Here is a 16129-nt window from a genome sequence, read left to right as displayed (position 1 = left end):
TGGTCGACGAACGTAGTCGAGTTATTTTTTTCAAAGAAAACAATGACCGCGTGACCTTTCTAACCCCTCACGAGACAAACTCTCAAGGTATCAGCTTTCGCTCTGGATAATCTTCATCTTCACCCCTCCGCTTTTGCAATGCTCTTTGTTTTACTAGCCCGACTGCACTGCTCAAAGGTCAACCCCGCTTCTCTTTTATGCCCCCCCCCCACCCCTACCGCCTCCCTTCCTCCGCTCCTTTTGGGAGGCCCCTTTTCCAACACGCCCAGCATTCCACAGAATGTGGGAGCACCTTCAAACGGCATAGCGGACGGACGCTGACACACGGCCACATGGAGGGCTGAGTGAGTCGTGGCCTCAGCTGCCGTTAAGCCGCCCGCCCGCGCGAAGGAAATGTCAGAGCGGCGGCGCAGTACGCGTGATGACAAGGAGAACGCAACTGCGTCTGGGGTGATAACGGCAACGCATTAGCCACTTGCAAGCTACCGCACGGAAACACGGCCGCCTGGTGCTGGTGAAGCTGGCAGCTGCTTCTCAGAGAGCACTTCTTCATCTGACCTCCCCGAATCCTTCAGGTCACTACGACACTAATCCACACCTAGAGTTTTCCAAGCAAGGCCAAAAATATCACGTGACTACAGTTTGGAGACGCTACGACTTCCGGCACTTCTTTTGACGTGTCTATTGACGAGTCGATTGTTTCTCCGGGCGGGGCTTTGGCTTTGTCTCCTGTCATGCCAGTTTGCTGTGATGATCACATCTGGATGGATTTAGCCAAGAAAGAATTTAATAGGCTCCACTCCTCTCACAGTTTTGGCGACCGACCGATTAAGAGGCGTTTTAGATCTCGTTCAATGAGCACCATCTGTGATTTATTAACTTTTCACTTGTTCGCCTTCACTGGGATAGATCATGAAGACTGATGAGGATTTGCATGCAGATTTGAGGAAGAGGGAAGGATGATGATGTTATGTTTCTTCGAAAATGACATGTTGACATTGCATTCACTCCCGAGAAGGGCAATTAGCATTTGCAACTAAACATCCAATGCAACAATGCAGCATGAGCTAGCACATCCCAGCTTCTGAGGCCTAACTGGCGTGACTCTTGTTGCTTTATTATTGGGCTAGAAATCATCATCAACTGTCACAAATGAACTTTCTCATGCCATAATGTTACAAATTGTCACTTCAGTTCGTGGGTTAACAGTCAAGTTATGTACAAAACCACATATAAACTACTGTGGAGTTTTTTTTGTATCAACCAAACATGTTCCAATTGTGTTTCAAGGCAAATAAATGTTAGGTAAAGAGTTGTTTTTGTTTTTACCTTATAAGTTGAGACTTGCACTTCAGTAGCGGGTGCTAGTTACTATTGTTCAGCACGAGGTGTCGCCAAATATCAAGTCAAGCTGACGCTGCATTTAAGGACATTTTTAACGTCGTAAATTCGCTAAACGTGCAACACTATCAACGGTCGCTTCCAGATAAATTGAAAAGTATTGAAAGTGTTCAGGATCAAATGTTTCATTTCATTCGTCACTCGTCTTGGTTTGTTATAGGTGAATAAAAGTACATGACCTGAAAGTAAAAATGTAAGATAACAAACTGCTGCCTCGCTTGGTGATGATGAGAATTCCTACGACTTCAAAAGCAAGCACACGTAAGTGACGTCACCATAGGAAGTAAACAGGAAGCGGAGTTTTGCACTTGCGGGCATATGCTCGTTCATAAATCGTTATTTTCAAAACAGAGTCTGCTTCCTTGCCACACTTTTGCCTCCGCTATTATGCAGCTCTAAACACAACGGACAACAGAGGTAACGCTTATATTCTACTTCGGGGAATGGAAAACACGCCGTTCTTATTTTCCCCGTTACAATCCATCCCAGTTCGGAATCAAGTCTTTGTGTTTTAAACTCAGTTTGACTAACGTTAGCAATGTCTTACTCGGCTCCGTTTTTCTCGCGTTTGAAAACGAAATGGCGCTACGACTACAACACAACGAATCGCTCCGTTGATTATTTGTGACAATTGCGAGAGGGAAAGAATGACAGACATCCTTTTTGTACTCGCCCTGCACAGCTCCATGCACAGCTCCATGCACTTCTCATTAAACGGGATCTGCATCGACCTTGTTCAAGTTGAAGCTCATCTCACCTCCATTTTATTTCAGTGTGTGGTATGCTCACGTGAAACCAGTAAAAATGCACAGCCGTCTACAAGAGTTGAAAAAGGAAGAGGAGACTCTTCTCAAAATCAAAGTCATGCTACAAGACCAACTGAACAGGTTAAAGGTGAGCATCCGACTTAAACTGCGTTTGGTTTGTATTCTCCATTTTGTTTGCTCTGTGTTTCAGTTTGAAGAAGGTGCCTTGAAATCAATTATTAGAGCTCAAAATGAGGAGGCGGAACCCAAATGCCCATCTCCAGAAATTGAGGTATCCTACCAGAGAATGTCCATTCAGATACTTAGCAAAACCTAATCACATGCAAGAATTGTATCAAGAAAATTGTTTTTGTATCTGCAGGACGTCAACCTCGACGATGAGAACAAAATTAACTGCACCAAGCTTCTGCTGAATACTGCTGCCGATTACAATATGGAGGAAGAAGAGGAAGAAGATGAGGAAGAAGATGAGGATGATGAAGAAGAGCAGAACGAAAATGATGATGATGACGACGACCAGTTTGTGTTTGTGCCCGATGGGGATGAGGAACATGACGGCGATTACTGAGCTGCTTGGGTTCTTCCTTCATGCTGGCCTCAGCATCTAAACACTCCAACCTTCTGTAGATGTGTTGATTTGTCCGACGGTGTAGTATTTTCATTTGAAAAGTTTAATTTATTGTCACTAGTTTGTGGCTTGTTGGATTTTAGTCTGGTGCTCATAGTATCCTCTCCACTAGCTCGTGAAATGCATTCGAATTTCAGTAAGTCGTACCATCTTTGTTTCAAATGTCGTTCGAAATGTCACACCGAAATATCCGGTCACGCGTAGGTGCTTTATTTTTTTTATCCATTTGATTATTAGGTACCAGTGTTTAGCTGAAAACCACAAATGTTAATGTTAAAATGTGCCTGTTAGCACTAAAAAGTATGGCTGGGCCATATAAAGATACCATAAGCACAAAATAAACCATTTTTTGTATGTGTTTTCATTTTCTAGAAGATTATTTTTATTGACATCTTCGTTTGACATTAGTGAAGTAGTGTGTAAAAGCATTCTTGTTTCTTGAATGTCTATCCAATCCAGCCAATGACCACGCTTTAATTCTTTCTGTATTCGAGGCCAATGAGTTATGCCGTGTAAACACTTTCTGCCAACAAACCATTCAGCGTTTTCCGACAGCGACAACAAAGCAGCGAGCCGAACAATAGGAGAAGCTTTTGAATGTCATCGCCGGGGGCCAGGTCTGCACACACGTGCACTACTAACTGCAGGAGGCGGCTTTACTCTCGACATCTGTACGCAGCTTTACACTCGGTGGGCTGCAGTCTCGGGAAGAAGGGAAAAAAAGATTTGCACTGGGACGGACGGGACGGAGATCACGTTGCCTACAAATGACCTCTTCGTAAAAGACAGGTAATTGGATTGGACTTTGTCACCCTTTAAAGGGGAAATGTGGAAGAAGAAGCAGATTTGTGTGCTTTCCTAAAGAATTGTAGTTTAAAATAGTAATAATACAAATGTAAATAATCACAGAAAAGTGCAACTATTTACTAAAAGTCTTAAAATGTTCAATTTCACTGGGTTCAATAACGCTTATTTTAAAATGTGGATCAAACATGCTGTGGAAAATGTAAACATTTGCAAAAGTGTTTTTAGTTTAAAAACCGAGAGCATTACAATCTGCACAACCGCTACATTCTATCAAATACTTTTTTAGAAATAGAGTCGGCCTAAATCTCACACTGCATAATAATGATTTTGCTTACAGACGTGATATCGTAGTTGTGTGAGTTGTGTCAGTCTCAGCAAAATAAGTTCACGGTTCATTGAATTTGAATGGGGGGGGGGGGGGTAATTGTGTGTTTGAGATGAGGGACCCCTCAGTGTCCATCACATGCTTCTGTGTCCAGGAAGGGGAAACTGGCAGCTCAGCGGGCCTTGATCAATTAAAAAACATAATTTATTTATTTATTGGGGGTGCGGGGGGGCACAAACCCCAAAGATCCTTTAAAAAAATTGTTGCTTGAGATTCCATATGCAATTGGACAGAGGTGTCCTGTAAAGCCAAAATATGTCAAATTATTGGGGAGGAAAAAAAAAAATCACTTCTTTTCATACCCACATTTTGTATGATGTGGACAGAAGTGTAGGAGAAGCAGACCCCAAGAGCGTTGCAAGCTGAAGAAGACCATGCACTCTGGCCGGGCGCTCGGTGTGTGCCATGTGCTTGTGTTGGTGTTGTGTGTGTCTGCGACTGAGGACTTTGACTGGACAAAGAACGACCACGGCTCCTTCTATTATGGCACTTTTCCAGCTGGTATGATGACCTCTACACACCAGTTCTATTAGCGGAGGAGATCAAGTTCTTTTCATTGAGCATTTTGAGGAGACCTTGATCGATTTGTCCTATTAGGATTTTCGTGGGGTGCCGGCGGTTCCGCCTATCAAACAGAAGGAGCCTGGGACAAAGATGGCAAAGGCTTGAGCATCTGGGACGTATTCAGCCACAAGAGGGGCAAGATTGAAAAAAACGACACAGGGGATTCTTCTTGTGAGGGTTACTACAACGTCAAGGTAAGAGCGTGCAGATGATGACAGTTCCAATTGTTCATTTGGTCGTACGTCGGACAGGGGGACGTGTCGCTGATGCGAGAACTCAAATTGAACCACTATCGCTTTTCCATCTCTTGGCCTCGACTTATTCCCACAGGCATCAAGTGTAAGCAAGTTGCGTGAGTTACTCCTACGCGTGTCTTTATTTGGGGTACGAAGGTATTTTAAAAATTCACTCCACAGCTGATCATATCAATGAAAGAGGAATTCAGTACTATGATGATCTGATTAATCACCTGCTGGCCAGCAAGATCACTCCCATCGTGACGTTGTATCACTGGGATCTCCCGCAGGTTGGTGCGCATAGAATACAACTACCGTATTTTCCGGCCTATAAGGCGCACCGGACTATAAGGCGCACCTTCAATGAATGGTCCATTTTAAAACTTTATCCTTATATAAGGCGCACCGGACTATAAGGCGCACCATTAATGCATCATGTCAGATTTTTAATCCAAATCAAATCATTCTCCATTTTATCTTTTTTTATTTCAACTTCAGACGGAACAAATTACTTTATAATCATAAAATAATGATCCATAGTCTTTTTGATTCATGATTCATAGTCTTCAGCGGGCCACTTATGATTGATTTCATGACACAATGCTTTGGGCCAGTTTAAATTTAGGAATTTGGTCCATATATAAGGCGCACTGTTGGTTTTTGAGAAAATTTTAGGTTTTTAGGTGCGCCTTATAGGGCGGAAAATACGGTAATACCCTGTTTTTTTGTTTTTTATTATTGATTTACTTCCTTGTGTTGCAAGGTGTTGCAAGAGCGGTACGGCGGATGGCAGAATATAAGCATGGTGAACCATTTTAATGACTTTGCCAGTCTGTGCTTTGAAAGATTTGGCAACCGAGTCAAGCACTGGCTTACATTCAGCAATCCGTGGGTATGTTTACGTCACAATTCGGTCGTGTTCTGCTTTTTTTTTTTTCTTCCTTCCTTCTATACGAGGCCTAACATTGTGTCATATATAGTCGGTCGCAGTGGAAGGCTACGAAACAGGTGAGCATGCTCCTGGACTGAGGACGAGAGGAACTGGAGCATTCCGGGCTGCCCATCACATTATCAAGGTAGGACCATTCATGAACGGATTTGGTCCGAAACGTCAGGATATAGGCGAAAAAAAAAATCAGTACAAGCAAAAGCAAGTATTCCAATTTTTGGATTAAAACAAAAATAATGAGTTGACTTTCATCGTAGGCAAAATTGAAGCCAAGAGAAAAATGACCTCAAATGTGAAATGCATTTTTCTATCTTCAGGCTCACGCTAAAGTTTGGCACACGTACGATGCGCAGTGGAGGCCAAAACAAAACGGTAGACAATCATCCCGCTCTTTACTATCTCCCAGAATCCATTTCTTTTTTTTCTGGAGCACCGCCTTCTGCATCTGCAGGTCTCGTGGGCATCTCCCTGACAGCGGACTGGGGAGAGCCCGTCGACATCAGCAACCAGAAGGACATCGAAGCGGCCGAGAGATACGTGCAGTTTTCCCTCGGCTGGTTTGCCACGCCCGTCTTTCACGGAGATTACCCTCAAGTGATGAAAGACTTCATTGGCGAGTTGACGTGGCAAAAATAAATCTGGGCCGGCCGGATGAGTGTACGTTAACACACAGGCCTTTGCGCACAGGTAGGAAGAGTGCCCAGCAAGGTCTCGGATCATCTCGCCTGCCCACGTTTTCTCCCCAAGAGAAGAGCTACATCAAGGGAACGTGTGACTTGCTGGGCATCAGTCATTTCACGACACGCTACATCACCCAGAAGAATAACCCGTCTGGCCGCGGCACCAGCAGCTTCTTCATGGACCGCGACTTGGTCGAGCTGGTTGACCCCCAGTGGCCCGACCCCGGCTCAGAGTGGCTCTACTCTGTGCCGTGGGGGTTCCGCCGCATGCTTAATTTTGTCAAGGTGACTCGTTGGGTTCGATTTTCATCTTATGCGGACCAAAAAGGAAATCTGATTACATTCCTTTTTTTTTTATTTTTTTTTTACAAGACTCAGTATGGAAACCCGATGATCTACGTGACTGAGAATGGAGTCTCTGAGAAGATGCAATGCACAGAGTTGTGTGATGACTGGAGGATAAAGTACTTTCAAGATTACATCAACGAGATGCTCAAAGGTGAACGCGGGAAAGCTTCACATTTTATTTATTATTTTATTATGTGTATGATGAATTTCCTTCTCTCATTTCAGCCCTCAGAGACGGTGTGAATCTCAAAGGTTACACCGCATGGTCACTGCTGGACAAGTTTGAGTGGGACGAAGGCTTCGGCGAGAGGTTTGGCTTATATTACGTGGACTTCAGAAATAAGAACAAGCCTCGCTATCCAAAAGCTTCCGTTCAGTTTTACAAGCGCATTATCAGCGCCAACGGATTTCCCAATCAGAGAGAGGTAAGCGGCGAAAAAGTTAAGTTGTAGTCCAACATGGTCAAGTTACAAAATATGATTTAAAAAAGAAAAAAAAAAGGCAAATACATTTTTATAAGCCACCTACCTCTTAGTTTGTGACTGTATTCATCTGAAGAATTTTTCCGGAACAACTCCACAGGTTGAAAACTGGAGGAGGAAGGCCGTGGAGACCTGCTCATCAAGTAACCAGCTCCTTGCTGCAGGTCAGTCTGTGTTTAAAAAAAGAAATAAAAAGCATCCCCATCACTAACAACTAGCTGGGGTAAACAAAGATTCTGACCTAAAAAGTAAAACTTCAGAAGCGAAATGTCAATCAAAATAATTACATTTAAAACAATTATTTATGAACCATCTAAATTGGCACTCGGCAGAATATAAATGTCCAAATGTTTTGTGTGGTCTCAATAACACCCCCTCAAAAAAATAACCTTGGCGGTTGAGGTAGCGACAATCCCATACTCAACCTAGCTCAAATTTTCTTTGTTTGCCCCCTCAGCTAGAAGAAAAGCAACGGAACATGCAGAAAAGCCAAGGGTTTGGCCTGTGCATGATGAAGTTTAGAACTTGATTGAGCGCCGGTCGGTACAAGTCTTCACTTCCGGGTGTGTCGTTTTGTGATCATTTTACTAACTTGCATGAAGTGTGTCGCCTAACCGTGATCAAACCTTTTGGGCGTTCAAACCAAATCAATTCTTTTGGAGTTGCTTGGTGATGCTGCAAAGCTGCAATTGCTGTGTGCAGTTCTCAAAGGGGTTTTCAATTATTGTTCATCAACTCTGAGTTATTTCTCTTTTTTTTAATAGAGGATCAGCGGAGTACTGCTGCCAATATTCTAAGACTTATACATGGTAAGGAATCACCTGTGCTCAAAAGGGATTCAATACAGACAATAGATAACATTTTTTGGGAAGAAAAACAAAACAAAACAAAAAGTCAAACCCTTTGAGTGCTGCAACATGCCTGATGGTCAGCGTCTGAGCCCGACGTCTACGTTTCTAAATAGCGTGTGTTCTTTGCAGACCCGCTGACCAGCCACATGGAGATGGTAACCGAGATCGTTGTTCCCACTGTGTGCACGCTCTCCATTTTATTGAGTGCCATCTTCCTCATGTTCCTGCTGCAGAGGCGAAACTAAACGGTGCGGCAATCACAACGTGGCAATACTGTACGCAAAAAACTAAATCGGATATTTCATGAATTGTGTGCTCACAATGATGACGTTGATTGAATTTTAATTTGACGTGGAAACAGTGTTTACAATGACAAGCTGCAAAAAATTTGGACTCTTCCCATTAAAACATTGCTGTGAAGTAGCCCCGCTGTCTTTCTTTAAAGAACTTGAGGGGGGAACAGAATTCTTACTCTTCTATTTCTGTGCAAATTCAAAGTTGACAAGGCTGCAGGACACCAAAGTTGAAAAGCAGACAGGCTTGTCCTCTGTTACATTTGTATGATCTAAAAGCAAAAAGAGGAAAAATGGTTACATACATGACTTGGATTTCCAGTCGGTTGGGTTGGAGCGGACAAAACTCACCAGGTTGGAAGACGTGATCAACCAGCGGTCTGTCGCTGACCTGTAAGGACGTCTTGACCTTGTCAGGCCCTTGCCCGCTGGACACTTCCACTCCCCACACAACTGGAGCCTCACTATAAGTAAACATAAACAGAAACACTGGCATGCATTCACTCACTGGACACAACAATAGGGACTTCAGCTCAATATTATTAATTTACAAAAATCGACATGAAGTGACAGGCAGACTCATAATTTTTTTCCTATTAAAATACCTGTAGACAAAATAACTGTGCTCATCTAAACAGGCCCACGTTTCACACGAAATATAATTGTAGGACAAAATGAGTAGCTTTGGTGAAGGTTGCCTTCCTTACTTCTGGTAGAATTGAGTGATCAACGCCGGTTTGATTTGCAGTTTGAACTCGTGTGTTTCATCATAGGGAGATGTTTGGTAATGCTGTAAACACAACCTGTGAAAATAACAAGAGGAAGACTCGAAAGTCGAATTTACGCAATGGGTTACAAAAAAATATATACAATGAGCAAACTTGACTTACTGTGTGAGCAGGAAGAGTCTGTCGTAGGGCAAATCTAAAAATGTTCTGCAGGTCACGATTACTTCCAGGAGATGGTGTAGTTTCTTCAGGCGGATAAATTGCTCCTGCAGATCCACCTCTGTGTTCAGGTAATAAGTCTGCATGGAATCACACATATTCAATATCCACTCTAAAGCTCACAGAATAATGTCTCCAATCTTACCAAGTTGTTGGGCGATGTCAATTCTTCCCCTGAGAAATAAGGATGGCAATACATTTAGGGGACAACTTCAAACACACACAGACAATCTTTCATAAAAGTGTTTGGCGGAAATTACCAACAAGGTAGTTGAAGTAATCTTTTCCCATCTTGTTCAGGCCCATTTCTAACAACATTTGGACAGGCGTGAGGCCCGTGAGCGACACGTGCTCCATCTTCTGATTGTAGGACTGCAGGATGAGCTTGCTGAGCGTGCTGCTATTGTCTTGGTGAATCTGGCGGCAGCACAACAATGAAGGAGACTGTCGTTTTTCTTTGTTAGCCGGTCGAGAGAAGCCTTACCCACGGCGTGATGTAGCCGTAAGTCAGGGCCTCAATGACCAATTTCAGGCTGTCTACGATGTCTTGATAGCAACCAACACCTGAAATATAGTTGTTTGGGTTACCGCCACGTGAATCCCGGTTTCTTGCCTTGATGACGCGGACTCACTCTTTCTCATGCGAACCCATAGCGTCTCCACAAAATCCAAACCGTCTCGTTCCAGGAAAGAGTCGAAAATTGGAGGGACACTTTTGGGGTCTGTCTTCAGCAGCAGACCAAAAATTAAGACCGATAGGAAAGGTTATAAATGATCCCTCTGCTTTACTCTTACCTCTGTTGGTTTGAAATCCTGCTCCTGTTGTGATTTTATGACACTCTGTAGCTCTAAAAGAAAACAAGATTATCAGAGGCAAAACTTGGAAAAAAAAACGGATAAAAAGAAGTAAATACCGTATTTTCCGCCCTATAAGGCGCACCTAAAATCTTAAAATCTTCTCAAAAACCAACAGTGCGCCTTATAGTCCAGTGCGCCTTATATATGGACCAAATTCCTAAATTTAAACTGGCCCAAAGCATTGTGTCATGAAATCAATCATAAGTGGCCCGCTGAAGACTATGAATCATGAATCAAAAAGACTATGGATCATTATTTTATGATTATAAAGTAATTTGTTCCGTCTGAAGTTGAAATAAAAAAGATAAAATGGAGAATGATTTGATTTGGATTAAAAATCTGACATGATGCATTAATGGTGCGCCTTATAGTCCGGTGCGCCTTATATAAGGATAAAGTTTTAAAATGAGCCATTCATTGAAGGTGCGCCTTATAGTCCGGTGCGCCTTATAGGCCGGAAAATACGGTACCTTGAATGTATTCCTTGGTCAGATCCACTGCTGACTTGCTTTCCAAAGGAGTCAACCACTCCACCTCACCCGTACTTAAACCATCAGCAAGAACCTGAAAGAACAAACGGGAACAGTTTAAAATTCTGGTGACTATTTCATTTTGAGGGTAAGCCTCCTAATGTGATTCAACATCACGTATGCTAGCTAACATTGTTTGCAGTCATAGCGGTTTCTGAAACTGCTACAGTAGCATACGTATACTCAAATACAAAACGTGTATTTTTTTTCTTTCCAGGGTCTTTTCAAACAAGTCTTTGTCATCACATACCTGAAGAAACTGCAACTCCCTGAACACCTCAAACATGGGGCTTCTCTTGTCTCCACTGGCAACTTTAATATTCTGACGCATTTTAAACGGTTGGTTAGAGTGAGCGTTACGGTTTGAGAGCTAGGTGACATTTGAGTGTGTCTTACTAATGTGGCTGTAGAGGACAGCGGGGGTGTCTCGAGTACACGCTCCACGTGGTTCCACTTGAAATCCACCGTCACGCTGCTTTGCGATTCAATTGTTGTGTTTTCAACCACAATGGAGCCAAACATGATAAACTGGGCACTCCCTTTAATTGTCAACTAGAGGCAATCACAAAAGGAGTCATAATCCATAACACAACACTCAGAAGAGAATCGATTAGGATATTGATTTACCGTGGATGTTGAGTGGTGCCTTTTCTTGTGCTCTCGTTTCAGCTCGTCTAAAGTCATGAGATCATTTTTGTGTACAACGGGGCCTAACAGTTACGTTGGAATACAAAAAAAAAAGTTTAAAATAAAATCACATAGCAATTCACTTTGTTTCAGGATCATTAAACAATTCCATTATATACAGTACCTGTGCATGTAACAGAATATAATTTGACACCAGCCACTTTATTGGCCACGGAGACACCTTCAGCTCCTAACCAAATGGTACGAGCCGGATCCGCCATGTCACATCGTACCCACAGAGGTCGTAGGGCAGGATCATCCAAAGCCTCAATGTTGGCATTTTGAGATAATGTGTACCAAGACAGCAGTTGCCTTTAAAATAAAAACGCAAACATTTTAGCTGATGATATTTGACGTTTAAGAAATGTGCCTCAAACGGTACCACTTAACGTTAAGTAGCAAGGCTGGTGAGCCTCACAAAGATCTTATGGCTAATCTTTTCATTTGTTTGGGGTCTTTTTTGACTTGGAAGCACCTTGCTTTTGTGATGGTGAGAGGCAGCGGTGCCAGTTGAGTTCGAGGAGCAGTCAACGCAACAACGCTGTCGGCGCAGTTTGATGTCTCAAGCGTCGAGTCTTCATCCGAGTCATTTAGTTTTGGAATCTACGAGACAACAGAAATTAAAGTTTATTTTTAAGATGGATGTTAATCCACAAACAACAGATTTTCTGTGGATCTAAAAGTTCTCACAGCTTTTTCACAAATGAAGACTTCCTGGTGCCCATAGTCCAATAAATTCAGAACTGATATTCTATCTCCATCCTTTTTCAATATTTGAACGTCATCCTGAAAACAAGAAATACACACGATTTAATAGGAAACATTTGAAAACTCATCGTCATCAAAAAATGTAATTACCTCATAAGTGCAACAATGGTTGTTCTCATCTTCTAGAAGATTCCTTTAAACAGAAAAGCACGAACAATATTCACTGCACTTCACAGCTAACGGCTACGAAAAGAAGGCTTTTCGATTTAAACATCCCAACAGCGAATATCCTAAAACAACACGTAAAACTCACCTGAGTGTATTAAAAAACTGTTTTACATGTGTTAAAACCTTGGTGGCCATAAGTAAAAATCTCTTTTTGTAACGACGTCAACTTGGCTGCTGCTCTTGTGAGTTTGACTCTCGCGCGCTCCGACGTCATAAATTCAGAGTTCAACACAAACAATCATTCTTATTAAAAAAAAAGAAATTAATAATGGGTGAGTATATTCGACTACTATGCGCTGTTTTGCGTTCATTGTGGAAATTAAACAATTATATAAAATGATATCGTTATGCTCATGACGTACTTCCTTCATTAAGTCCACGTTTGAAAACATGGCGTAAAGAAATAGTCCTCGCTAGAGGCACCATCTCTTAAATGTATACATTGGTAGCCAAATAATGTACAATCGTAACTCCGTTATTTAAATAGTCATTTTAAATTTAAAATATCTTTTTCTCGCTGTCCCAAAACCCTTTGTTAATATTTGGCTTTTGCCGGAAGTGGTTTTCGTATCGGCGGAGGCATAATCCTTTGAAGGCGAGTTACCTACTTCCTTTTACCAGTGGCCGCCATAGCGTGTGGAGCGTGGTTCCCGGCGAGCCGAAATTTAAATTACGATAATGGTAAGAAACCACTGTAATTCTATTTGTATAACGTATATGTCGTGTTCTTGTAACAACGATATCTCAAGGCTACCCGCTCCCCGAGTTATTTCCGATTGTAATTTAAGTTTGTGCAGTGCTGCCGGCCACGGCAACTAGCACGAGGAGCCATTTTGAACTAGTTGTAGGCTAGTTTTCTCATGACACGTGTATAGCCTTTCCACCCGTTTCTTAAATGCAAGCCTAATAATTCACATTTATAATTAATGCCAGATTAACCGCTAGCGTCTCTTACGCGTGTACTTTTTGAAGTGGTATATTGTGGTTCGACAAAATCCGAAAGTTAATGCATTACAGGTAACAGGCCTACGGAGTGAGGCTAACTGGTATGAGCTAACAGGCCTCACTCTGTGTATTCGCGCAGTCTTCTTGAGAGCAGGATCGAGTTAAAAACATTCATGCAGATTCAAATTGCATTTAGTTGATGACGGTTTGGTGCACTCTTGATATGGAATATCTGCCTAATGTAAATGATTGTGCTTTTTTGTAGGCCTGTGCCCGACCCTTAATCTCGGTTTACTCCGAGAAAGGAGACGCCTCAGGCAAAAATGTTGTCCTGCCTGCAGTGTTCAGGGCTCCCATTCGCCCCGATATTGTGAACTTTGTGCATACTAACATGCGCAAGAACAACCGTCAGCCCTATGCAGTTAGTGAGCTGGCAGGTGAGTGCATTAAACACTAGTCGGTACCTCATGTCAAAATTAGTTAGTGATGGAGTCATTTGTGTATTTCAGGCCACCAGACCAGTGCCGAGTCCTGGGGTACCGGAAGAGCTGTGGCCCGTATCCCTCGTGTGAGGGGTGGTGGTACTCACCGTTCAGGCCAGGGTGCCTTTGGAAACGTATCCTTGTTCTATTAGGCATTGTGCCAGGTAATTGTCCAACTGTGCGATGATGGTGTAATTTGCGTCCGACGCTGCGTCCAGTGACACAATGCCTGCTGTCAAATACTGGCTCAGTTGACTGATGACCATTGTGTCTGAGCACTCAAGTTTAGTAATACCAATAGTGTCGGTGTGTTCTCAATAACCTTAACTTTGTTAAAAGATGTGTCGCGGAGGACGCATGTTTGCCCCCACCAAGACCTGGCGTCGTTGGCACCGCAAGATCAACACAAACCAGAAGCGTTATGCCATCTGCTCTGCGCTGGCTGCTTCTGCCATCCCCGCCCTCATCATGTCCAAAGGTAAGCGACGCCTCCGAACGGATCCTAATCCTCAACTGAAAGTTGTGACCGCTTGCCATGATGGTGTAATTTGCGTCTGACCCTGTGAACAGTGACAGTTGCCTGCTGTCGATCAGCTGTCACGGGGTATTGATGTGTCTTTAATTCTGAGCTAGTTCCGTTGAATCCTTTATATTCAAGGTGTGGATGTTCCAAATGTTGACGTTATGTTTTCTGCAGGACATCGTGTTGAAGAGATCCCAGAGGTCCCTCTGGTGGTTGAAGACAAAGTTGAGGGCTACAAGAAGACCAAGGAGGCGGTGCTCCTGCTTAAGAAGCTTAAAGCTTGGAACGACATCAAGAAGGTAAATGACCAGGGTGAAGCATTTGATTAAATTGCACAACGCTATTTCATTCATAGTGGCGTCTAGCAACGTACGACTAACATTGCAAATCTCCGATTCGTCAGGTCTACTCCTCTCAGCGCATGCGTGCCGGTAAAGGTAAAATGAGGAACCGTAGACGCATTCAACGCAGAGGGCCTGTTATCATCTATAATCAAGATTCGGGCGTCACCAGGGCATTCAGAAATATTCCTGGTAAGTTTTCATTTTGTTCGAGTGGTTCACGTTAATTTCCAACCAAGTCAATGATGGGTTGTGTGACGCTGCACTTGTTTTTTTAGGCATCACTCTGCAGAATGTGAACAGGCTGAACCTACTTAGAATTGCCCCCGGTGGTCACGTGGGTCGCTTCTGCATTTGGACTGAGAGCGCTTTCCGCAAACTGGATTCTTTGTACGGCACCTGGCGCAAACGTTCCACCCTCAAGGCCAACTACAAGTGAGTTTAATGACAAACAGCAAATGTTGCTGTGCCTTCCGTGATGAGGTTTCTACTTCATGGTCCGTGTATTTGACACCCGTGATATGAAAGAAGTTCTGAAGATTGAAAACTTTCACTTTAAGGGGTTTTTTTTTGTTTTTTTCCCCAAATGTTTGTGGTGTAATTGATTTTTCCATTTCAGCCTGCCAATGCACAAGATGACCAACACGGACCTGAGCAGGATTCTGAAGAGTGAAGTGATCCGGAAAGCTCTTCGTGCACCCAGGCAAGTGAAAGTTTTGTTTTAGGAAACATTTGGTAGTGATATGGTGATACAGCACTTATTGGCTGTGTTGCTGAATCCTGATTGGTGTTAAGTCCTGAGCAATAATAAACAAAACCGAATCCTCTAATGTAACATTTGACAAGTGTCATGAAGAATTTGCCTTCTCCTTACAGTAAGAAGATCAACCGCAGAGTCTTGAAGAAGAACCCTCTGAAGAACATGAGAATAATGTTCAAACTGAACCCGTACGCCAAGACGTTCAGGCGTCAAGCCATTCTCAAGCATGACCCGAAGGTAAGAAACTGCCAACCACTCTTGGAAGCGTGGACCTTGGAATTGTGTCTGACTCAATTCCTTTGGTTTCAATAGATAAAGGCTAAGATGCTGAAACCCAAGAGGAAGCCTAAAAAGAAGGGAGTCCCCAAGAAAATCAAGGCTGCAGCGCTTCATTGAACAATAAATACATTTGGTTCCAATGAGCGGTCAGGCTTATCTTGAACAATATACGCTAGAACTAAATACAACCGAAAGTTCTGTGGTTAAAGTGCTTGACAGAAATGCAATTCCAAATAAAGAACATTTAAACGGTATTTATATCATAGTTATATTTGAGCCAAATATTCTCTGATCTTGGAGTGGAAAGTGGTTAGGACTAAGGTAAGAACAGCTACTTTTGTAAATGTCAACTCTTAGAATTTTTTTTATATACTCATGGGACTGTCTACTACAGGAATCACCGAAAGGCCCCCTACTGGTCGTCTTGAGTACTACACGCACTGGCTGCTT

General features: G+C 42.9%; 4 protein-coding genes and 3 non-coding genes across 8 annotated transcripts; 6 read left to right on the top strand and 1 right to left on the bottom strand.

The window, feature by feature from the left end:
• Window positions 1-1655: 1655 nt before the first annotated feature.
• snapc5 (small nuclear RNA activating complex, polypeptide 5) lies at window positions 1656-3160 on the top strand. Its single transcript, XM_061283272.1, has 4 exons — window positions 1656-1818; window positions 2175-2295; window positions 2359-2439; window positions 2530-3160. Exons 2-4 carry the CDS (start codon window positions 2206-2208, stop codon window positions 2734-2736), a joined length of 378 nt encoding a protein of 125 aa, XP_061139256.1. The 5' UTR covers window positions 1656-1818; window positions 2175-2205; the 3' UTR covers window positions 2737-3160.
• A 1157-nt stretch (window positions 3161-4317) lies between these two features.
• Window positions 4318-8521, top strand: lctlb (lactase-like b). 2 transcript variants are annotated; one of them, XM_061282535.1, is made up of 14 exons: window positions 4318-4489; window positions 4586-4746; window positions 4804-4891; window positions 4969-5078; window positions 5552-5680; window positions 5769-5864; window positions 6055-6109; window positions 6189-6350; window positions 6425-6702; window positions 6790-6916; window positions 6991-7190; window positions 7348-7411; window positions 8012-8056; window positions 8228-8521. In XM_061282535.1, exons 1-14 carry the CDS (start codon window positions 4363-4365, stop codon window positions 8341-8343), a joined length of 1758 nt encoding a protein of 585 aa, XP_061138519.1. In that variant the 5' UTR covers window positions 4318-4362; the 3' UTR covers window positions 8344-8521. The 2 variants fall into 2 exon arrangements, with proteins under 2 accessions (XP_061138519.1, XP_061138520.1); XM_061282536.1 differs by lacking the exon at window positions 8012-8056.
• Window positions 8424-12584, bottom strand: zwilch (zwilch kinetochore protein). Its single transcript, XM_061282524.1, has 18 exons — window positions 12435-12584; window positions 12272-12314; window positions 12104-12199; window positions 11889-12016; window positions 11538-11725; window positions 11354-11436; window positions 11123-11278; window positions 10977-11048; window positions 10667-10760; window positions 10134-10186; window positions 9971-10064; window positions 9823-9902; window positions 9599-9755; window positions 9484-9512; window positions 9282-9418; window positions 9099-9194; window positions 8743-8855; window positions 8424-8663 (listed from the first exon to the last, which is right to left on the bottom strand). Exons 1-18 carry the CDS (start codon window positions 12482-12484, stop codon window positions 8575-8577), a joined length of 1758 nt encoding a protein of 585 aa, XP_061138508.1. The 5' UTR covers window positions 12485-12584; the 3' UTR covers window positions 8424-8574.
• A 289-nt stretch (window positions 12585-12873) lies between these two features.
• rpl4 (ribosomal protein L4) lies at window positions 12874-15933 on the top strand. Its single transcript, XM_061282529.1, has 10 exons — window positions 12874-13030; window positions 13560-13731; window positions 13804-13910; window positions 14116-14254; window positions 14474-14598; window positions 14703-14832; window positions 14919-15075; window positions 15260-15343; window positions 15517-15637; window positions 15713-15933. The coding sequence occupies exons 1-10, from the start codon at window positions 13028-13030 to the stop codon at window positions 15794-15796; spliced, it is 1122 nt and encodes a 373-aa protein (XP_061138513.1). The 5' UTR covers window positions 12874-13027; the 3' UTR covers window positions 15797-15933.
• LOC133157680 (small nucleolar RNA SNORD16) lies at window positions 13956-14054 on the top strand. Its single transcript, XR_009715085.1, has one exon. It is a non-coding gene; the product is annotated as a small nucleolar RNA SNORD16 (small nucleolar RNA).
• On the top strand, window positions 14308-14407 carry LOC133157679 (small nucleolar RNA SNORD16). The gene has a single exon (XR_009715084.1). It is a non-coding gene; the product is annotated as a small nucleolar RNA SNORD16 (small nucleolar RNA).
• On the top strand, window positions 15111-15181 carry LOC133157677 (small nucleolar RNA SNORD18). Its single transcript, XR_009715083.1, has one exon. It is a non-coding gene; the product is annotated as a small nucleolar RNA SNORD18 (small nucleolar RNA).
• Window positions 15934-16129: the final 196 nt, after the last annotated feature.

This window comes from Syngnathus typhle, linkage group LG7, assembly GCF_033458585.1.
Source record: "Syngnathus typhle isolate RoL2023-S1 ecotype Sweden linkage group LG7, RoL_Styp_1.0, whole genome shotgun sequence".
NCBI classification, from domain to species: domain Eukaryota; kingdom Metazoa; phylum Chordata; class Actinopteri; order Syngnathiformes; family Syngnathidae; genus Syngnathus; species Syngnathus typhle.
This window is presented reverse-complemented; position numbering and strand designations above follow the sequence as displayed.

What these genes read in the sequence shown, in the direction of transcription:
- zwilch (XM_061282524.1), bottom strand. Translation starts at nt 12,484, where the DNA reads ATGGCCACCAAGGTTTTAACACATGTAAAACAGTTTTTTAATACACTC. An exon ending in ATGGGTTCGCATGAGAAAGA is followed by an intron (nt 9,903 to 9,970) that starts GTGAGTCCGCGT and finishes ACTATATTTCAG; the next exon opens with GTGTTGGTTGCTATCAAGAC. An exon ending in ACGGCTACATCACGCCGTGG is followed by an intron (nt 9,756 to 9,822) that starts GTAAGGCTTCTC and finishes TGCTGCCGCCAG; the next exon opens with ATTCACCAAGACAATAGCAG.
- snapc5 (XM_061283272.1), top strand. Translation starts at nt 2,206, where the DNA reads ATGCACAGCCGTCTACAAGAGTTGAAAAAGGAAGAGGAGACTCTTCTC. An exon ending in ACCAACTGAACAGGTTAAAG is followed by an intron (nt 2,296 to 2,358) that starts GTGAGCATCCGA and finishes TCTGTGTTTCAG; the next exon opens with TTTGAAGAAGGTGCCTTGAA. An exon ending in GCCCATCTCCAGAAATTGAG is followed by an intron (nt 2,440 to 2,529) that starts GTATCCTACCAG and finishes TTGTATCTGCAG; the next exon opens with GACGTCAACCTCGACGATGA.
- rpl4 (XM_061282529.1), top strand. An exon ending in GGCATTCAGAAATATTCCTG is followed by an intron (nt 14,833 to 14,918) that starts GTAAGTTTTCAT and finishes TTGTTTTTTTAG; the next exon opens with GCATCACTCTGCAGAATGTG. An exon ending in TTCTCAAGCATGACCCGAAG is followed by an intron (nt 15,638 to 15,712) that starts GTAAGAAACTGC and finishes TGGTTTCAATAG; the next exon opens with ATAAAGGCTAAGATGCTGAA.
- lctlb (XM_061282535.1), top strand. Translation starts at nt 4,363, where the DNA reads ATGCACTCTGGCCGGGCGCTCGGTGTGTGCCATGTGCTTGTGTTGGTG. An exon ending in TTATGGCACTTTTCCAGCTG is followed by an intron (nt 4,490 to 4,585) that starts GTATGATGACCT and finishes TTGTCCTATTAG; the next exon opens with GATTTTCGTGGGGTGCCGGC. An exon ending in AGTGATGAAAGACTTCATTG is followed by an intron (nt 6,351 to 6,424) that starts GCGAGTTGACGT and finishes CTTTGCGCACAG; the next exon opens with GTAGGAAGAGTGCCCAGCAA.